A 23,233-nucleotide genomic window follows, 5' to 3' on the forward strand; every position below is an offset into this window, starting at 1 on the left:
AACGAAGAATACACAACTATGTACCGGGGGGCTTTGGGGAGAAAAAGGAAAAAATAAAATCTTTAAAAAAAAAAAAAAAAAAGAAAACAGTGACCTTAAGTTTATAAATGAATAAAAATCCTATTCCATGATTCTAGAAAGCATAATATAGAAAATGAAAGTTAAATAAAAGCAAATATCACAAAAAGTCAAAACCAAGCATAAATAAGAATAAGAATTATAGTTCAAAAGCCTGTTCTAGGGAAAGCATAGGGCTCTTATGCATCTCCTTTGAACATGATTCCTGTTTAGTCCTCATTTCTAAAGAAGGGGCCTATTATTTTGTTTTACCTTCCTTAATATTTTAGTGTTTCTCCCAAATAAATGGTTTTAACTTTTTTGAAACTGCTTTTCAGAAAGAAGGAATTGGATTATCTTTTTATAAGGCATTTAGTATTTTCCCCAAAATTATTTTAAAAGAAAAATGTTTCAAATAAGATTGATGTGATGTAACACGTGTACCACAGTAACACTGCTGCTCCAGCTACGCATTTTGGTGACCCTCTGAATTCTGATTCCCAAACAGTGTTTCACTGACAGCTACAGGGTAACAAAAAATAATGTAGTCATAACACAGTCAAGCAACAAGTCCAAGTTCAATGTGTCTAAAGAATGTAACCTTTAAGCTCATATCAAATGACATTTCTACAAATCAAGGTTTTATTATAACAGGATGTAATCATTTCTTGCTTGAAATTAGTGGATAGTGCTTACAGTCAGGAGGCACGGTATGATATACTTAAAAATTTGCTAAAAAGTTATTATGTTGTGTTATAATCACAAAAATAAATAGACAATCAAACGAATAAATAATTAAATAGTAAAGAAGGTAGGAGGAAACTTTTGGAGGTGAATTATATGTTGATCGCATTGATTGTGGTGATGGTTTCACAGGTGTATACTTATCTCCAAATTCATGAAGTTGTACACACGAATATGTATAGCTTTTTGTATGTCAATCATACCTCAATAAAATGATTTTTTTTAAAAATTAGTGGACAAATGGCTAAAACTAGAAAATATAAAACTTTGCACTGTAATAGTACTATGCCATCAAATGACAGTCAAATGTCACTCAGCAGCTATCCTTCTAGACTGTTTGAAAATGGCTAGGCTTCTTCAACAATTTTTCAGAGTTCTTTCTAAAAGTGATAGATTCTATAATCCTTTTTTTTTTTTTTCTTCTACTTTTAACCTGTACTCTTATGAGTTTGGCTGAGAGGGGGTGCTATGAACAGAACTCCGTCCCCTTAAAATTTTTATACGGAAGCCCCAAACCCAATGTGACTGTTTTTGAGATAGGGCTTTCAGGAGGTAATTAAGGTTGAATGAGGTCATAGGCGGGGTCCTAATTTCATGGGAGTGGTGGCCTTATGAGAAGAGGAAGAGCGGAAAAGTCACATGAGCACACAGTCAGAAGGCGGCAGACTGGAAGCCAGAGAGCTTTCACCAGCACCCAGCCATGCTGATACCTTATCTCCAGCCTCCGGAACTGTGAGAAAACAAATTCCGCTTGTTCAAGTCACCCAGTTTATGGTATTTTGTTATGGGAGCACAAGCTGACTAAGATGGGGTAAATAAAACTTGAGGTCTAGTGACTAAAATGACCTCATTTTGGAAAATACGAGCATGCATATACGTTTTGCTTCATGTGTTTTTTAATCTACACATAATGGACTTGATTTTCCTTCACACTGACCTCTGGGTCTCGATCAACCCATAACGGAATCAACCAGGCCAATCCTTGCTGGGTAGGAGCATGTTCTTCACTGTGGCTGCCCAAAGGCAGGAACCAGAGTGACAGCCACTCCTAGAGTGAAAAAAGGGAAACAAACACATTAGGTCAGTTTCTAAGAATAAAACAGAGAGAGTTTTAAATAACTCCGAATTTTAAAAAATCAAAACAAAGTAAAAATGTACTTAAGACTTCGTTTTAATTTATTATTTAGCCAAAACAGGCAAACAAAAATCTGAGCTTCTCCTTAAAATTAATTTTTCTTCAGAACAGCTATTTTTCCCATTATTTAGACAAAATGTAGTCTGCAATGCAGATTTCCATCAAAATAAGTTTCAAATAAAATTCAGATTTGTGTAATACACAACTTCTAAGAAACATCTTAGTCAAAAATCATTTTTGTTTCCCAGAAGAAAAGTCAAAAGAGACATTTTCATATAGCAAATTTATAGGCTTGAAATGTGTTAGACACAGCACATTCCTTTTCTGGCAACTGTTGAGGAGACAGACAGCTTTTAATGACCTCACCGAGCTCTGGGCCTGGGCCATCATCTCATGAGATAAGTGAAGCAAGCAAAGAACTGTGCTCTTCGTGACACCTTTTCCCATGAAGGACATAGCATTTCCTCCCCGCTCCACATAAAAAGAAGTAATGACCTGAAAAAGAAATGTAAACAATTTCATGGTGGCTTTGCTCTGAGCATATTTATCACTTTCTACTAATTTATCTGAACTGACTCATAATCACATAAGGTATATATAATATTCTCAGGTTATATACTTAAAAATGGTTAAGGGGCTGACCCGGTGGCGCAGCGGTTAAGTGTGCACGTTTTGCTTCTTGGTGGCCTAGGGTTCACCGGTTCGGATCCTGGGTGCGGACATAGCACCGCTTGGCACACCATGCTGTGGTAGGCGTCCCACATATAAAGTAGAGGAAGATGGGCATGGACATTAGCTCAGGGCCAGTCTTCCTCAGCAAAGAAAAGAGGAGGATTGGCAGTAGTTAGCTCAGGGCTAATCTTCCTCAAAAAAATAAAAAATAAAAATAAATAAAATAAAAATGGTTAAGATGATAAATTTTATAATACATACATTTTACCACAATTAAAACAAATATTCTTAGTTTAAAATTTTTTCCCTTTGGAACTTGTCCAAAGGAAGTGTAATATCCTTCTAGGAGATTTTTGTGATTTCGAATATGCTCATAACATCCTTCAAATGTTATAGTATCCTTCAAAAGAAAAAAAAGAGTTTACAAATATCGTGTTGAAAAGCACACTTAGAAATTGCTAGCTATATAAAACTACTATTGACTACCCGGGCTAGTCTAGATTTTCTAAAATTATGGTTTAAATGTAAATGGACATTTTTCCCACTGTTGAGCAATCTTAGCTTTCAATTCTATATGTAAGTATATGTTTATTATTTAAATCACTGGCTGTCACCCTTTTCTCTCCCACAAAACCGAGATCTGACACATTTCCATCAGTACAACAACAGAAATGCTTTTTATCTGAAGGGCTATACCTCTAACTCAGAAGCGGAATCAGAATGGACATGGGGAGTTAGACAACAGTAGTTTGAGGAAAAGTCCTTCCACCTGATTTAGAAAATCCTTTAAAATATGTGGCAAACTCTTTTGGAACATTTCTATATAAATCACGCAGGGGTTTAATAAATATTTGTTGACTGATTGAATAACAAGAACTTTATAACTTTCATCCCTTAAATAAAAAAATATTCAAAGAGACAAAAGATCATTTATAATTCACAAAATTTTAATAAAAAAAGAATGCTAAGTATATTTAGGTGCCAATATTTTATGAAGGAGAAATTTGTTGTGAGTCAAAACAATCAAAACTACTTGTTATCTCACCAATACAAAAGAAAGTATTTCAATTCAACCACCCCAGGACTCTGAATGCTTTTACTCATCACAGAATGCTTTAATGTAAGCCATTTTGTCTTATAATAAAGTCTACTTCTTAATTTGGATTTTTTTCAGCTTATGCAGCAAAGCAGATTAAAAAAAAACATAAATCATAAATCCCAGCGTATTTGACAAGTGAAATTTATTCATAGGTAATTTGGGGGCTTTGACCTAAATTAGAATTTTCATAAACCAAATAGCTTTATATTGTAGCTGAAAAAGCAATCCATATTGGCCAGCGGGTACTAATTGTAGGTGACTGATACATGGGCTCTGCTCTACTATTCCTTCTACATGCGTATGTTTGAAATTTTTCATACTTAAAAGTTTAAAATCTTAAGGGATATCTTAGCAGTAAGATACCTGAAAGATTAAGCCCTTATTATCTTCCTATAATCATCACTGGATACAACTATCTCTACTATCTGTGTGATGGTTTTATTTTGAGCTTATAAGCGACAAACCAAGAGCTTTGGAATTATCTCCTTTCAACTTGAACTTTTTGTCAGATCCCTGGAATTATACGTCATATATCTGATCTTAACAATTATCATAGTTTATTCACCTATCATAATGAGTAATGCTCCTGTTAAAAGTCTCGTTTCTCAACCACAGAAAGCAAATTCTCACATTCAAATTTCACTAAGAAGAAACAAAATATCTGATATTAGAAACATGGCTCCTTTCTGAAAAGGAATCAGCTTTAATAAGAAACTATGAAGCAAATCATTTGGACTAACAATGACTTTGCTTTGATGTTCATCATTCATATAAGCTCTACTTTATCCTGTAAAAGATAAATTTAGTCAGTAGTAAAATAAAGAAATCTGTTTAGCTAGTTAAGCAGAAGGTCCCAAGTAAGATTAAATGGGACTCTGCTACAATTTCTAACAAAAGTGACAGATTTCTTCATATCATTTTCCAGTCATTTAATGTAAAGACATAAAGATTTTTTTCCCAAGATCTTTTATGAAGCAGAAATGTATTCCCCTGTTTATATCAAATCAAAATGTGTTAATTAGGTTTTCCATAACTGTGGAATATTGTAAAACAGGGATTTTACTTTTTATCCATTCCTTAGCTAATAAATTGTGATTTTTATTACCTTAAAGACAACTGAAGACTTACAATGACATTATTGCCTTTTTGCCTCAACTTCTTACTTAGAACTAAGGCCTTTTGTTCTCCAATACCATTGAAAGCTCATTTTAGTTGCCGCTGTTTGAAACGGGTGATATGAAGTCACTCCTCTCACACAATTTGAAAAACAAAAGGACTCCTGATAGCTTCTCAACATAACACTTAACTCCTTCAATTACTGCTGCAAGGCAAGCAATGCTGACAGATTTGGACAGTAAGGAAACAATGAGCCATTTTTAGATTCAGACTGTTAATTACTTACATAAACAGCAAAAGCAAGAGTTGCCAAAGGTGCCAGCTCCCAGTGTCCCTTGCGCAGGGTGACACTTGAACAAAGGTGCAGATGGTAGGGCACTCTTGCTGAGGATTCACGCCATGCTACACTGAGCCATTTACAGCTTGTAGCTGTACACCAAGGGGGAATGACAGAGAAAGCCCCAGCCGTCAGAACCCGGGAGGCAATAAGAAACAGGTTGTGACAAACTTCCTAAGAGAGTGAAGCGAATGAGCAACAGCCTTGAAACAGTTCCTCACAAGCCTCACACGTTCTCATGTTCCAGAAGGATCACAGGAAGTTCTGCAAGACTTAGACGAGAAGCAGTTAAGCCTTACCTCTGCGGGCTACGTGCACACATACAAGGTCACCAGAGCACCCCGGTGAAGCTGTTCTCTTACAGAACCACATACAACCACATCGTTGTTATAGTTATTACATCATTCTGACAATATATTGAACTAAATGATGATGAAAACGCAGCATAGTAGAATGTGTGGAAAAAGTGAAGGCCATGCTTAGAGGGTAATTAGAGCTAAGAATGTCTATTTGAGAAATCTAAAAAAAAATCAATAAAGACTCTACCTTAAAATATTAGAAAAAGAGTCATAAATTAAAACAAAAGGAGAAGGAAATAATATTAAGCATAAATAAATAAAATAGGGGAAAAACATTAAAGACGGGATCAACAAAGCCAAAGGTTCATTCTTTGAAAAGACTCATAAAACACACAAACCGCTAGCAAGACCAATCAAGAAAACAACAGAGAAGGAATAATTAACATCTGGTATGAAATGGGACCTCACTACAGATCTGACAGATATTTTAAAAAATGAGGGGCCAGCCCAATGGTGTACTGGTTAAGTTCGTGCACTGGACTTTGGTGGCCCGGGGTTTGTAGGTTTGGGTCTCAGACATGGACCTACACAGCACTCATCAAGCTATGCTGTGGCAGCATCCTACATACGAAATAGAGGAAGATTGGCACAGATGTTAGCTCAGGGGCAATCTTCCTCACCAGAAAAAAAAAATTATTTCATGAATATTTTAGAGCAATGAATTCAAAAATTTAGATAAAATTCTAGAAAAACATAACTTACTAAGACTGACACAAAAAATAGAAAATCTGAATAATTCTAGATTTAAAAAATTCAATTGCAATCTTCCCAAAAAGAAAATTCCAGGCCTGGATTGCTTCATCATCAAATTCTACTAAACATTCAAGAAAGAAATAACACCAATCTAAATCAACTATTCCAAAGAAGGAAAAAGTCATATAAAGAAAATTATATACATATAAGGGTGAACTAATTTTGATATTAAAACTTGACAAGAGAAAGAAGAAAAATGCCGATAATTCTAAAAACATTTTTTGCATAAGAAAATTGGTAGAGTAATCCTAAAAACATTAACAAACAAATCTGTTAATATAAAAAGGAATAATACATCACAACCTAGTTGAAATTCTTCCAGAAATGCAGGATTTTTTAACATTTTAAAATCACTCAATATAATTCATCACCTTAGTGGAATATAGGAGAAAAATCATATATCTTAAAAAATACAGAGAAGCAATACACATTTATGATTTTTAACAGAAACCCTTAGGAAAGTAGGACTAGAAAAAAACTTCCTTAATCTTATGTTTATTTAATTAATTAAAAAAAAATACCACAAACAGCACATTGAAAGGTGAAAAATGAAAGGCCTTTCCTTTCAGTTTGAAAACAAGACTGGCTGGGTACATGGTTACTATATAAAATGGAGCACATCTGCATAGACACATGTTAGAAAATAAAATTTCAAAAATTCATTTTCACTGAAAGACAAGAATTTCATAGGGGAAGAATCCAAAACCACTCTAACCTGGAAGAAAAAGAAAAACCAAATGTCCTTCAACATTGTAGCAAAGAGAATACTATATAAAAATGAAACTAAGCTAACTCCACCTACAGGTGGCAAAATGAATAACTCTCATAAGCAGAATGATGAAAGAAAGTAGTCATAGGATGCCACTTTACAAAATCAAAAAAAATCAAGAATTACTGTATCTACGGACACATAATTAAGTGGTAAAACTAACAAGAAATGCAAAGAAGTGATTATCATAAAACTCAAAATAAGAACTGCCTTTTGGGAGAGGAAGAGAGATTGGGGGGGAGTATGATCAATGCTTTCAGTGTGCCAGCTATGCTCTATTTTTAGACTAGAGGTGGTTACATGGGTGCTCGCTATGTGATGATTGAGTTACGCATTTACATTTTGTGTATTTTCTGCATATGTGCTGCATTTCACAAATAAAAGCATTAAACAGGGGCAGGCCCCGTAGCCAGGTGGTTGAGTTCATATGCTCCACTTCAGGGGCCCAGGGTTTTGCTGGTTCAGATCCTGGGCACAGACCTAGCACCACTCATCAAGCCACGCTGTGGCTTGATGAACAGAATGAGAAGGACCTACAACTGGAATATACAACTATGTACTAGGGTGTTTGGGGGAGCAGAAGGAAAAAAAAAAGATTGGCAACAGATGTTAGCTCAAGTGTCAATCTTAAAAAAAAAGTGATCTTACATATTGTTAGCAAAAATCATTAAAATATTTCACCATTATGATATCATATAAATACTGAATAATAATTAACATTAAATATAGTAATATATATGCACTTAACATAGGCCTAGCACACAGTAAGTGATCAATAGCTATTTTTGGGGGGTAAGAGGTTGTTACTATTGTTATTACAGTCATTGGTTATTTTTACTTACTTCAAGGAGACCTGACAAGTACTTCACACAAATTTCAAGTGGCTTTGTGAGAGGAGAATGTGAGCTCCATCCTGGGAACGCTGTGAGGTGAGCCATCCCTCGTAAGGTCCTCTCAAGCGAAGGCAGGCCATAGAAGTGAGGCGCATCCGTGACTCTCAGACACTGGAGCAGTTTCAGAGCCAGCTGCGTTTGGAAAACATAAAAAAGTTCCAGGCATTTCCTGTGTACGTAAAGGAGGGAAAAAATCAACCAGAGAACAAATGTGATGAGTTTAATGTGCTTTCTCACTGGTAATAGAGGGTCATTAACAACTTACTGTATCAGAAAAGTGTGAACTAGGGGAAAGGCAGAAAATATTCCCTCTCAAAATAAGCCTTTTCAAGGAAAAGATCAAATACCATCTAGGATCTACGATGTAAACTACAAGTAACAATTACACTGAAAAATACATAAATGGATATTGGTATTGCCACCCAATAATGAAACTAAAGTTGGAATGAAAAATTAAATACATACTTTCAATGAGTTTAATTAGCATATATTAAACCCATACATTTAATCATTCAGTATCAGTAAAATACTGAATTTTTAATTGGATAAGATGAATTTTTTTTCCCCAGGAAGCTAAAATAAAAGGGAAAAAAAAGGTTTTAATGAGTTTGACACAATTTAAACAAAACTGTCAGAAACAGGACAATCGAGAACATTTTCGATTAGAAAACAAAATTCCTTAAATTAAGCAGCTAAGCATGGATCCAAAGATATAATTCCTGCAAGAAATAACAGCACTGTATAACAAAACATAGAACAAAATCTGAAATTTCTTCAGTTTTACAGATCTTTAGACTCCAAAACTGACAACTACTCACTACATTGCTACGTATTCCATCACAGTCTTACAGGTGGACACAGAGAATTTTATCTAATTTTTTAAATTTTTAAAAAGGTAAAACTACAGATACATATTTGAAAATCCTCAATATAAAAATAGCCATACTTGGTATGAGTACTCAGGTAGAAGCGTAGAGAATTAAGACAGGATCAAGAACTAAAACCTAGAGAACAAAAAAATACTGCATGTGTGTGTGTGAAATTACAATCAGGCTGTACGAAATATTGAATTGAAACAAAAACAAAAAGACCACTCAACTGATTATTATTGAAGTCTTTCCTCCTCTTAATTTGAAACAAGTGAAAAGTAAAACTCTTTAGAAATCAAAAGAAAACTAGGTTGTATATAAATGTCCCCAAACCTTCAATGATACAAATGGTACCTGTCAGTAACTGCCATGAAACTGAGCAGCAAGGTATTGTAAAGAGCAATCAGTTCTTTCTGGAGTTCTTGTCTGACAGCAGTCCGGATGTCATCTGTTTCCTCTTGTGCCTGTGACTCCGCCAGAACCAGCAGGTCTAAAAGTGGGTTTGGACTCTAAAAAATGAAATTTGTAAAAAACACATTTACTCTCTAATTGAGCTATGTGCTGTTTTGCATACAGGTTTTCATTGCTAATCATGTTCTGGATTAACTGAGAGTTCTATTAGCTAACTAGTCAGTGTGGGTCTCTACCGCATTAGTAGAGATGTTCTAAACTCAAAAGGCACCTCATATGTTATCTAAACAAAAGGAATGCAGATCTATTTTGCAAAACACAGAGAAGCACAATGAGCAAAGCAAAAACCACTCATCATCACACCTCACAGAGACAGCCGCTATTAGTATACTGGTACATACTCTTCTTTTTGTGTATATGAGTATAAATATAAACAGAATTATAATTCTATATTTTTAACAAAACTGAGATCAAGCGGAAAAACCCTCTACTGTAATCATTCTTTTTACTTAATGTTATTATCAATATTTCCTCAAAAACACTATCTTAATATCTGATTGTTTTTCAACCACAGGAATTTGCCACATCAACTGCTGGGTAATCAATCAGCAATTTCTAACTTCACTGAGCTACAGCAGTGCGCTCGACTCTGATTAGATCCCACATATGGATTCTAAGCAACGAAATCAATAAGTCAAAACATTCTAATAGTTTTAATGCTTTCAATATATATTGCCAATTGTCCGTGCAAACAGTGTACCAATACATACGACTAAGCAGGGGATGAGAAGGCCCACAGCATCCAAGCCCAGGCTGAGTATTATGACTTGTGATCTCTGCCAGTTTGACAGGCTGATAAACAAATAAAACTAGGACTATTTAAATTTTTTCCTGTTTTCCAACTTAAAAAAGGTAGCGAAAGAAATGTAATAGGATTATCTCTAATAATATTGAAAGAGTAGAAATGTTAGATTAATCAGCAGCATTAAAGATACATGTTATATTTATTAATCACCTATAACATCACAGGCACTGTGTTAAAAAGTGAAAGAAGGGGGCTGGCCCCGTGGCCGAGTGGTTAAGTTCGCGCGCTCCGCTGCAGGCGGCCCAGTGTTTCGTCGGTTCGAATCCTGGGCGCGGACATGGCACTGCTCGTCAGACCACGCTGAGGCAGCGTCCCACATGCCACAACTAGAGGAACCCACAACGAAGAATACACAACTATGTACCAGGGGGCTTTGGGGAGAAAAAGGAAAAAATAAAATCTTTTAAAAAAAAAAAAAAAAAGTGAAAGAAAACAAGATCTAGGGGCTGGCCCCGTGGCCGAGTGGTTAAGTTCGCGCGCTCCGCTGCAGGCGGCCCAGTGTTTCGTTGGTTCGAATCCTGGGCGCGGACATGGCACTGCTCATCAAACCACATTGAGGCAGCGTCCCACATGCCACAACTAGAAGGACCCACAACGAAGAATATACAACTATGTACCAGGTGGATTTGGGGAGAAAAAGGAAAAAAATAAAATCTTAAAAAAAAATAAGTAAATAAGAGAAAACAAGATCTCATTTAACTTTTTGATTAAACTAGATGATTTGCATTTTCCTATTTTACAGATGGGCAAATGGAAGTTTATAAAAAAAAATTAAGAAACTTGTTCAAAGTCATACGAATGAGCAGAGCAAGGATTCAACCTCAGAATCGTCTTACTTCAAAGTTGGTTAACATTCCGTCCCCAGCATTATGTGACATCAATAGTGCATATCACAACATACGAAAAGAGATAAAATCAAAATGTAATTACTGTTGTCATGAAATTCCTCACCTAAAGAACTCAATTCAAAAGTAACTGCTTTCTTCTTAGGGAAAAGAAATGGAAAAAACGGGAAGAAAATTCCAAGTTGTTTATACCAAGCAGTATGTGGAGTACACTTCAATCAGGTATACATGATTATAAATAATATAATTAAGAGCTTTTGAAAAGTGTAGGGGAGATGTTTTGCCTTTAATTTGCTTTACTATGTTTTACACCTAAGCAGGGTTTTTTTTTTTTTTTTGAGGAAGATCAGCCCTGAGCTAACATCTGCTACCAATCCTCCTCTTTTTGCCGAGGAAGACTAGCCTGAGCTAATATCCATGCCCATCTTCCTCTACTTTATATGTGGGACGCCTACCACAGCATGGCTTGCCAAGTGCTGCCATGTCTGCACCCGGGATCCAAACTGGTAAACCCTGGGCCGCCAAAGCAGAATGTGCACACTTAACCGCTGCGCCACCTGGCCAGCCCCAAAGCAGCATTTTTTTTCAGCTTTTCCTTTCATCTTGAAAAAGAAGTGACTCATTTGATCAAGTAAAATTATATAAAACATAACTACAACTTCTATGTTTCATACATGAACAATTAAGACACACATTTAATAAAGCCACAAAAATAAACACATATTCTATAGTGTTCTTAGCCCCAAATAACCACAGGCTGACTTACACCCACACTTACTCCAACTCTGATAAATACTGACAAAATGAACAAGCTGTTTTTAATGCAAACCTCATCTAGGTAAAATATAATTTTACTATCAGGAATTATTAATTCTGATATACAGATAAATATTAAGTAAAAGCTACTAATTAATATACGAACGTATTGATACATTATGCATATACCTAACATTAAGATGCTTCCAAAGAGTCTCATCCTATTAATAACTTGCTTCTGCTTGTAAATTGCTGACACTTTTTCCCTTTATAACATATCTTGGATTTACACGTTAACATTAAGATTCAGTGAAGCTTGGCAGCATCACTTCTAAAATATGGGATGAATTATCATTCCTCAAGTATAACTGAGAACAGAATAGACGTCTCTGCTGATGCCTATTGATCTCAAGTGCTTAAGCATACTTGAAGGTTTTGTTTTCAGACATTAGTATTCAATCTTAATTTTAAGTCAACTACTGGGGCCATTATTTTGTCACCGTTGACCTCCAAAAGGCAAGAATTTCTAATGATGGTTCATTTTCCTTACGCACACAGTTACCACTCCTCATATGCAATTTTCCAACCATCAGCAGCCTACAACAGCAGGATGTGCAATGCCCTCTATGAACTCTGAGTGCACACGTGCCTGTGAAAGTCGGCCAACAGAGAGAGACATATGCTGCGCAGTTCTAAACAGCTTCCCCCCCAAAAATTACGGCCCTACTTTTATGAACTTCCATCAAAAAACTCATTCTGAAAAGAGAGGTTCTCAAACTCAGCACATCTAGGTTGTTTTAGATATTAACAAAATGTCATTAAAATTAAATATAGATTAGTGATATAATAAATCCCTAAAGTGTCCAAGTTTAAATGTTTGTAATAATGAATGTATTCAATGTTTGAATTAAAATGTTTGTTATAATGAATGTTTTGATAAAACACAAATTTCCACAAGATAAAGTTGCTAAATCTTCCCTCAGTAAATTAGCTGATTTTCTTCACATTTCCTATTAGCATTCTTCTGCCTAAGCGGGTATCATATCTGCCTAATTTTGTTAGTTTCTGCCACCATCGCTTTTACACATCTTTTCATTTTACGTGCATACGTTCAAAACAATTCCTTCGGAAATGTTATTTTACTGACCTTCTTAAATAATTTCTCACTTATTTTAACCACTTTAATGATAAACTTTAAAAGGCACTTGACTTTCTATTTTCAGGCTTCCTTTATTTTGAACGTTGATTAGTTCATAATACTTAATAATTTAATCCTTGCAGCACGATGTTTAGAGAGGAAGCCCTCCTGTTGGTGGATGCTTAAGTCCACTTTGCTCACCCTTAAAAGTATTATTACTTATAACACTAGTGATGACAATAAATGAGGAGGTAAAGTAAAAGTTTTCCAAAGACAGCCTTGATACCATACCAAGTCAAATAAATTTAATTATACCAAAAACCCTTTTCCAAAAGTGCATTAAAATTACAGTACAATCATCTAGAATCTTGTAGAAATTTCATCTTACTTTCAAAACTATAAATAAGTTATACAATATACATCAGCATTCATAACACACTACAAAATTGACAACCGTGTAAATGTAAAATTTTAACTATAGTTAGTTACATAATTTAGACAAATACATTTTAACATGCATAGTGATTTTCGTATTGTTATATACTATATAAAAAGTCTTGCATACAAACATTCAATTATTGCACAGATTTTCAAGAAAAGATTCTAAAACCAAATAAAGCCAACATACTGCTAAAATTTTCACAACCCAAATCAACCATAATCTCCAGAATACAAGAACTCTAACCTAAGAAGGAGATGTTCTAGAGCTTATTCTTTTTAAAAAATAAGTAAAAAGATTATGAAGTTATAAAAAATTTATAGCTCAAAAGTCGATTTGAGTTATCAAAAAATTTATTCAGAAGAAAAGCTTCATAGAGGTTCTCTTAATATTTCAATATCCAATCTCTAAAATATTTAAGCATGCTTAAAAGCTAAAAGACGAATTGTAATGACATTAGGTTTTACTGTTTTGCTTTATTAAAAATGTTCAGAAAATAAGTGTCTTCAAACACTTCTTTAATTTTTTAATAATTAAAAGATAAGAGAAAATCAAAGTAAATATGGCACTTTGAAATCATCTTTGAGAAAGTAACAGAAGGGCAAACGTTATTGAACAATTAATCTATGTACTTTGGAAGTTCAATCTTCTTACAAAGGATCCAAAAAATGTACTATAAGGAAATTAGTCTTTGTCTCTCATTTGTGTTATAAATATTTTTCTCAATTTATCATGTCTTTAACTATGTTTAAAGTATTTCTTGCTATACATACAGAAGATAATAAAACTCAGACACAAATGTCTTTCCCCTGGACAACTGTTCTGTCAAAAAATTTCAAAAAATGAAAATAAAGTTAATCTGAAAGAAGTAAAAATGACTAGAGAAAAATATAGAAAATAAAGTTTATTAAGGAAAAATTTGTTAAAATATTTAAAAAATGTAGTCCTTCAGAAAATACAGGCATATCAAAGGAACATACTACAAGTTCAATCAAAGAGTCATGTACATATAGCAGGTCAGCTTATGATTTTTAAAAACTGGTGGCAATTCAAATCAGGGTTAGATACATGATAGGGAAAACTGCTATCCATTCAAAAAAAATAATCTACATCAAAAGAAGTTCCAAATGAACAAAGAAGTAAATGAAGATAAAACCTTAAAAGTTATAAAAGAAGACATGAAAGTGTTTACTCAAAACTTTTCAGTAGAGATCTTTCCAAGAAGGTAAATAATTTATAACCTGTAAGGAAAGAAATCTATAACCATGACTACCTAAAAATAATATGGCAGTGAATAAAACAATAACTCGTCCTCACGCAGTCTACATTCTAGTGGGGTAGAGTGGGGTGAGGTGGACAGACAGCGAACAAAGATATTCCACAGGTGGGAGTGATAAGTGATAAGCAACGCAGAGACATAAACTAGGATAAGCAGGCAGAGAGTCAGGCATGGAGGGATGCCATATTAGACGTGACTGTCAGAGAAGGCTCCTCTGACAAACATTTGAAAAGAGCTCTGAGTAAGTGTGGTAGTCAGTCATACAGATATCTAGGGGAAGAGCTTTCCAGCCGGAGAGAAGAGAAAATGCAAAGGCACTCACTAGCTGTAAGTGCCACGTTTGAAAAACAACCAGCAGCCAATGTGGCTGGAACAGAACAAGAGGACTACAGAGGTAGGAGATGAGGTCAGAAAGATATTCAGAATCAAGTTCAAACAGAGCCTTGTAGGCTATGAGCTTAATCTGAATGAGAGAGGAAGCTGGCGGAGGGTTTTGAGCAGAAGACGGACATGATGTGACTTAAGGTTAAGAGCACTGTAGCAGCTGTCTAAGAACCACAGCTGCAGGCGTGGAAGCTGGAAGGCCTGCAATAACCCAGGGGAGGGGTGGTTTTTCACACACACACTCCTGTAAGGCTATCACTAAATGTGGAAATTATAATCATGGGACACCATTTAAATATTATAAAAGATGAAATGTAGAAATAACTAACAAAAGCTAGGAGATAAAAGGAGTAGATAAGACAGGAAAATAAGATAACTAAGTCCAAAATACCATAAGCATGGTCAGAAGGCAAATTACAAGAAAAAAACATTTGCAACTCACATCATAGGTAAAGGGCTAATCTCCCTAATTTACGAAAAGCTCCTCTGTTACCAGAAAAAAAAAAAAAAAGACCAAGAGAATCTAAAAATCCAGCTGAGGCGCACAACTAGCAAGGGCATCAAACAAGTCCCAGAAAAGGAGACAAGGACCCAAACATGACAAGAGCATCTCACTCAAAGTAAGAATCATCACTTACAAAAAACAAAAACAAAAAATCTCAATACAGATGCACACACACAGCTATCTTTGCAATTTGTAACTGACTTGGCAATTACGGTTCTAGGAATTTAGTCTATAAGTATACTGGAATGTGTAATGTGGTCCGTAGTTTCCATTCTTGCTAAATTTTAACAAGTTATAAAATTAAGGTTATGTATTTTCCTGTAATTAGCAACATACTTCCTCAGTGCCTAAGTTTACTACTGAGTTACGACATGTTTGTGGAGAGCTCACTAGGTGCAGGGCTCTAGTGTAGATGCTGGGGATGCAACTGTGAATGAAACGGACCCGATTTTCACCAGTCTACAATAAGGCAGAAGATAATAAACATCTAATCAAGCTTTATACACACACAAACATTCATATACATAATATATAGATTTTTTAAATCTATAAAAACTGTAAAAAGTACTCTCAATTAGAATTTCTAACTTACACCATATTGGCACTTTGTACTGTTATAGAGAATCCTGTTTTCAGACAAGCTTTGCAAATGTATTAACATATAACGGAACATATTTTCTTATAAGGTCTACTATGTTCTATTTCAGTTTACACCCTCTTTTCTAATTTTTATGTGTTTTTTCCTGATTGTGCAAAAGTTTATCTTCACTAGGTTAAGTAAATTCATACAGTATCTGCAAAAAAACTACACAGATAGACCAACAATAGATAGCGAGCTAGCTTCTTGGGTTCTCGGCAAGTTTCTTAGAACATAGTCAGCTAAAAAAGTTGAGAGGAGTGGAGGCTGGAAGGGTAAATACTACAGTAAACTTACAGTAAAGCCTGAGGACCGTCTGACTCATTGTCTCCAACCTCACCATCACTATGCCCCTCACTGCCTCCACCTGCCTTTGCTCTCTGCCTCTCCACATTCCTATTTGCAGTCCCCCTACCCCAAGATCTCCACTTAAAAATACAGTTGTGGGGCCGGCCCAGTGGTGCAGCGGTTAAGTTCACACATTCCGCTTCTCGGTGGCCTGGGGTTCGCCGGTTTGGATCCTGGGCGCGGACATGGCACCGCTTGGCACGCCATGCTATGGTAGGCGTCCCACATACAAAGTAGAGGAAGATGGGCATGGATGTTAGCTCAGGGCCAGTCTTCCTCAGCAGAAAGAGGAAGACTGGCAGTAGTTAGCTCAGGGCTAATCTTCCTCAAAGAAAAAAAAAAATACAGTTGCAGCAGAAAGCTCACATACAGAACAGGTTTAATCAAACACCAAGACTGAAGGTCCCATTCATAGTGCAGACCTTTAATTTAATAAGCATTGTCACAATCATATCAGAAGGCCATGTTACTATGAACCATCTATTAAAACACGAAGACTACTTTACTAAGCATAGGTTATACAAAAATTATACTTTTCCACAATATAGTATTAATGATTTTTACAAATAAATCACTTATCAAACGTGAAACCCAAATTCCTTAATAACACTTACATGTCTAAGAAGTAATTCTAGAAGCCAGTTTAGAAGTTCTACTGATGAATTTTTTCTCTGTTCCTTCAATAACTTATTTAAAAAATGTATGATATCTATTAGTAGTTTCTCATCTTCAGTGCATGCAGGAAGCACTTGTAAAAATCTACAATAAAGAAGACGACAATCATGGCTTCTAGCTCTGTAAAGCAGTGTGCTGATAAATATTTAACAACCAGCTGAAGAGTGAGGTGCTGATTTGTTGTGTTTGCCAGTTTCTGAGGTGTAAATATCTGCCCCATGGCCAAGTGCAAGCCACCAACATAACACACAGCTGTGGAGAGATGCCAGCAGCACACCCTTATATATAGCATTTCCACAAAAAGACATAATAGGTATCAATAACCTAAAGCGCACAGGTAACAGTAAAATGCTGTAAAATAATTAGGAAGTGACGAGTTTGCATAATCATTACCTTTATTTTTCATGTAATTTATTTAATTGTAAGTTTTATGTAATTTAATTTTTAAGAATGGCTGTGTTTAACAACTAACTTACAGAAATTCTGAAAATTTACCCATCAGCTCTCTCACAAGGCAGTCCTGGCTGGCTCCAGCACACCACCAGAAAAGCTGAATTAGTAACCTGAACTGTGAGAACTACACTAAACAAAGGAGTTCTCATTTTGGAAACTCAACCTCACGTTTCAAAAATTGCACACTTTGTTTAATAGATAGTCATACATTTTATACTAAAGTCCCATGAAGACTGAAGTACAGAACTGCTGGCAACGGCTGCTTACCGGTCTTATTTGTTTCAAACATAGCCATCTGCTACCACTTAAAGTGTTAAATTACAAGCTAGAGCCTTCCCAATAACTACTAAAGGACATCCACATGGCAACCGACTTCATGAAATCCAGAGGAAAAAGAAAATGAGATAATTCACTTAAGAACAAAACAAAAGCAAAACAAAACAAAACAGCCCAGTGCAGGTGCATCAAACCTATTACTCAGTCCACGGAGGTCTCAGCTCATGCATAACATGGACGGGAAGAAACGTTCAGTTTGCTCACCCAAGTCTTATCCTAATCATCTACTTTTGTGAGGTAACAAAACTTTCTACGGTAAGATATAAAAAAATTATATTTATTAATAAGTCTAAAATGCAATAATTAAGTTAAATTTTTCCTCTTTTGCTGTTACTAGTTATTCATTACAGATAAAAATTCTGGAGTTTTTCTTTCTAAAAAAACATTTCTCTCATGATAGCAACAATAAGATCCATGCTCTTATTTTCAAAGGTGCGGAGATGAACCCAAATACAATCCAATCCAGGGCTCAGACACGGGAAGCCTTCAGTTTACACCGACCTGTGCAGGGCTGTGTGCCAAGCCAAGGACTTCAAGGTGACCCCACACGGGCCAGCGCCACCCTTTAGAGACAATCTGTCATTCAGAAGATAAAAACTCATCCTCGTGACAGCAGCCCTCACTTCCCTGTGGGCTGCAGCCTGAACAATGGAATGGAGACAGTCCTTCAGTCCACTAGCTGTGTGTGTCATCTTCAGAGCAAGGGTGTCCTCAGAGGATAACTGTAACGTATCTAAACATCTAAACAAGAAGAGAAGATGGAAGAACAAGATAAAGCTATTTAAATAAAAGCTCACATTTGTTCTTATCACAAACCCTCTCCTAAAATTTGCTCTTTGTTTTCTTTTAATTAAAGGTTGACACAGCCAAAAGAAAATCTGGAGTATATCTGTCAATATTAGGGTTTTACACTAGCATTTCAGTGTTTATATTGACATTTTCCTGCTTACAGAAATATAAAGTAATCTTCATTCAAACAAGAAAGTGCTGACAGATTAAAATAGTAAGACTTTCAAAAGTCGTGATAATGCACTTGATTATCAGTAATGATAACAACATCCACACATACACTTACTGAGCTTCACTCCAATCTGGAGCACTCGTCCTAGTGATTTACATCTATTAACTAACCAAACTTTACATAATCTGTCAAAAAGCACAGAGCACAATGCTTTTTAATTTAAATTTCCTGGTGTGACAGTTTTTAAAAAGTAAAGACACATGCAATCTTTAAAACAAAGTAAAAATTATAACTTTCAATGAAAAAGCAGAATCGGATGATAATGAAAAAGCTACTTGAGCTGAAAGGAGAAATAAAACCTAACTAATTAATTCTAATCAGTTAAATGTGAATGCTTTTCAACTAAATGTAACAGCTTACTCTTGGATTTTAGTTTCAGAACTCATTTCCTTCAACAGATTATCACTCCCATGATACCAGGACAGGTTCCAAGCTATCCGCAGCATATCTGAGACGGGCTTCAAGGCCAAACAGTCAGCAGATAACGGCAACACTATGGAGTAAGGACTCACAGCATGGTGTCCAAGGACATGCACTGGTAGATGATACCTAAAGAAAACGTATACAAATAATAACACATTTTTAAATTCTTAAACACCACTGAAAACAATGAGCCACAAACGAGAGAGAGTTCTATGCCTCCCATTCCACAATAGCACAAAGATCTCTCTCATAGCCCCGATTTTAAACATTTATCATGGTTTATATATTATTCCAATTATTCTTTTGTCATCCTCTAAACTCCCAAAAACACTTTATTAAACTCTTTCCTGCAGACTTATCACACTCCATGCTGTATTAGAGCTGTTTACAGAGATGAAGTCTCTACAACGAACCACACACAAAATGTGTTCAACTAAAACTCGAATGCCCACTTTATGCCAGAGACTGTATATTACCTATCACTCACTCACAGTTACAAGGCATGGCACTATGATAACTTACTTCACAGATGATCAAAATGAATCTTAAGGAGGCGAAACGAATTGCCTATATTCACAGGGGTCACTAAGTGACAGAATCACAACTTACTACTTTCACTGGAGAATACAGTTGCATCATCAATAAACTCAATCACTGTGTCACTAAGAGAGCCCAGAAATATTTTTAGATCTACGAACAGATTCAATTGCAGTATCTCTTAAACCGAAGCTAATTTAACAGTGTTTAATAGGACAACCATGCCTCGCATGTTCAAATGTTAAAGAATAATTTTGCTAATAAAACATATCCCATACCCCTAAGTCATGTATTTGTGACTAATATTAGATCAGTAGAATTGGGTGAGATTTCTAAGGGGAACTTTAGTGTGCTTTTTCATGTCACGTCTCTCAATAAAAGAGGCCAAGATAGAGTTCTATACACAAATCAGGCTGAATAATTTAAGTAAAGATAATACTTTTTAAAAATTGGAATTTTCCTCAAAAGTAACCAGGGCTCCTTAGAGAAATGGCTAATGCTAGGTCCAAGACAGGGAAATCAAAGGTGAACCTTGGACATGGAACCTCTGCTTTTGTCAAGAAAGTACTAAGACTCCTGGAGCCACATCAAAAGGACACAGAAGCCTACTTGAAAGGACCTGCACAAAATGAAAGGTAAGGTAAGGCTATCAAACAATCAACAGTGAATTCTTCAGTGTCATGAACATGAACAAATAAACTGCAAATTAAGCCAAAAGAACACGGAAGGAAGAAAATAAAAAGCAAAGGGTAATACATCACAACTAGTTTGAGGAACCACTACATATCCACCAGACGAGAAACAGTTTTTAAAATAACAACATTATTATGAGTAAAGCAGTAAGAAAACCTTTTCTTCTTTCTCTATGGACAAATGTGAGCTTGAGCTGACTCACTGGCTCTTCTCCTCAGGACAACCAAATAGATAAAGAATGTCAACAATTTCACTAAGCTGCTTTGCTTATGGTGAAAACGATCCCTGCATCTGGACTGGGAGGTTTGGGAATAAACTGTAAATGCATAACGGGAAGTTACAGCTCTGAGAATCTAAGTGTTGTGGCTCTTCTAAGTGACATGCCTTCAGGGGGCCTGGACACTAGGTCTATGGCACACTTATGAGAGACTGTATTTTCTACTAGGACATGGGGCTCCTAAGCTAAGATAGCTTCCAGCACCCACATGAGTAACCTCATTCCAAGCATGGCCTACTGTAGTCATGTGAGTTTTATTATCTAGCCAAACCTAAAGACCATGAAGAGAGAGTGATATCTACAAGCAACGAATTTCACTCCTAAGAATAGATCCAAGAGGAACTCTCGCACACATATAACAGAAAACACACAATAATGTTTATAGGTGTGTATGGAGGAACAAAAACTCAAATGAAGCCAAATACCCTTTGACAGTAGAATGAATAAATTGTGATATAGTCTAACAATAGAATATTATACAGCAGTGAAAATGATTATACTATTTGTAATAATATCTACCAAGCTATGAAATGTTATTTTCAATCATAGTTTTATTAAGATATAATTTACTTACCTTAAAAATACAGAGATTTTAAGTGAACAGCCTGATAAATTTTTATATATGTATTCATTTGTGTAACCACCACCCAGAATAAAATACAGAACATTTCCATCCCCTTTGAAAGTTTCTCTGTTCCCTTTTCTTCTCAATTACTCTCCTTGCTCTCCTCCAAGAGGTAACTACCATTCTGACTCTCTCACCATAGATCAGTTTCATCTGCTGATGAACTTTAAATAAATGGAATCTATAATATATACTCTTTTCTGTCTCATTTCACTCAACATTATGTCTATGAGATTCATGCTGCTGTATGAAGACTAGTTTTTAAATGTTGTGTAGTGTTTCACTATATGAATATTGCATAGTTCATGTACCAGTTCTCCCTGTTGTTAGACATTTGGGATGTTTCTAGTTTTTGGCCACTATAAATAAAACTGTTATGAATATTCTTATGCACAAAAAAAAAAGAAAGAAAAGAGTGGGTGATGCAAATACCAAGGGCTGGTGAGAGTGTGGAGCAGCTGGTACTCTTACAGTGCTGCTGGGAATGTAACCTAGGACAACCACTCTGGAGTACTGTGTGGCAGCATCTACCAAAGCTAAACATATAAATACCCTCTGACCCATATGTGTTCAAGAATGTTCTTAGCAGTCATTTATTCAGAATAGCCTCAAACAGGAAACAAACCAAGTGTCCATCAATGATGGCATGGTAAATACACTGCTGTACATTCTTACACAGAATAGTACACAGCAATGAAAGTGAACCAACGACTGCTTCATGCAATGACATGGATGAATCTCCAAGTTGAGCAAAAGAAGCCACATACAAGAATATACTCTATTGAGGCTGGCCCTGTGGCCGAGTGGTTAAGTTCATGAGCTCTGCTTCAGTGGCACAGGGTTTCACTGGTTTGGATCCTGTGCATGGACATGGCACCGTTCATGAAGCCATGGTGAGGCAGCATCTCACATAGCACAATCAGAAGGACCTACAACTAGAATATACAACCAGGTACTGGGGGCTTTAGGGAGAAGAAGATGAAGAAAAAAAAAAGAAGACTGGCAACAAAAAACACTCTATAAAGTTCAAAAATCAGCAGAAATAATGTATAGTAACAGAAATTAAAATAGAATTACCTTTGTGGGGTGGTAGAAGGTAGTGAGGAAGCATAAAAGGGGTTTCTGGCATGGTAGTAATATTCCGTATCTTTCTTTTTCGGGGGGGGGCGGAGAAGATTCACCCTGAGCTAACATCCATGCCAGTCTTCCTCTATCTTGTCCGTGGGATGCCTCCACAGCATGGCTCATTAGTGGAATAGGTCTGCACCCAGGATCTGAACCTCCAAACCTGGGTAACTGAAGTGGAGTGTGCAGAACTTTAACCATTCGGCCATAGGGTCAGCCTAATTTTCTGTATGATAATCTGCATGCTAGTTACATGGGTGTGGTTATGTGGAAAAAATCATTCACCGTACTCCTATGATTTGTATACTTCATGTATGTAAAGAGACATGAAAAACAAATGCAATTCATGACCTTGACTGGATCCTGCATTTTGAAAAATATCCACAAAAGATATTTTGGGTATAACTGAAGAAATCAAATCATGTTACAGAATTATTTTTAATTTTCTTATATCTGATCATGCACGGTTATGTAGGAGAATGTCCTTAATTTAGGAAGTATATGCTGGAATAATTAGGAGGGAATCAAAATTATGTCTGAAATTTATTTTCAAATGGGTCAGGGGAAAAATTACATATAAATATAAATAAATAAATAAAGAGAGAGAGAAAGAGAAAGCAGATAGACTCCTGCATTACCAATTGCTGAATCTAGGCTG

At 35.8% G+C, this 23,233-nt stretch overlaps 1 protein-coding gene across 10 annotated transcripts in view; it reads right to left on the minus strand.

Annotated features, from left to right (window-relative positions):
• The window catches only part of RTTN (rotatin), a 151,555-nt gene that overhangs the window by 72,258 nt on the left and 56,064 nt on the right, over nt 1-23,233 (minus strand). For all 10 annotated transcript variants that reach the window (XR_011542099.1, XR_011542100.1, XM_070627848.1 and 7 more), the window contains 7 exons: nt 19,256-19,444; nt 18,376-18,615; nt 17,025-17,169; nt 9,158-9,312; nt 7,884-8,103; nt 2,303-2,431; nt 1,739-1,849 (listed from right to left, as the gene is read on the minus strand). Coding sequence is in view for 8 of the 10 variants with exons in the window: in XM_070627848.1 (XP_070483949.1) it covers nt 1,739-1,849; nt 2,303-2,431; nt 7,884-8,103; nt 9,158-9,312; nt 17,025-17,169; nt 18,376-18,615; nt 19,256-19,444 (1,189 nt within the window). In the remaining 2 variants the exon portion in view is untranslated. The remainder of the gene's footprint in view (nt 1-1,738; nt 1,850-2,302; nt 2,432-7,883; nt 8,104-9,157; nt 9,313-17,024; nt 17,170-18,375; nt 18,616-19,255; nt 19,445-23,233) is intronic.

The sequence above is a fragment of the Equus przewalskii genome, chromosome 7, assembly GCF_037783145.1.
Source record: "Equus przewalskii isolate Varuska chromosome 7, EquPr2, whole genome shotgun sequence".
Lineage (NCBI taxonomy): Eukaryota > Metazoa > Chordata > Mammalia > Perissodactyla > Equidae > Equus > Equus przewalskii.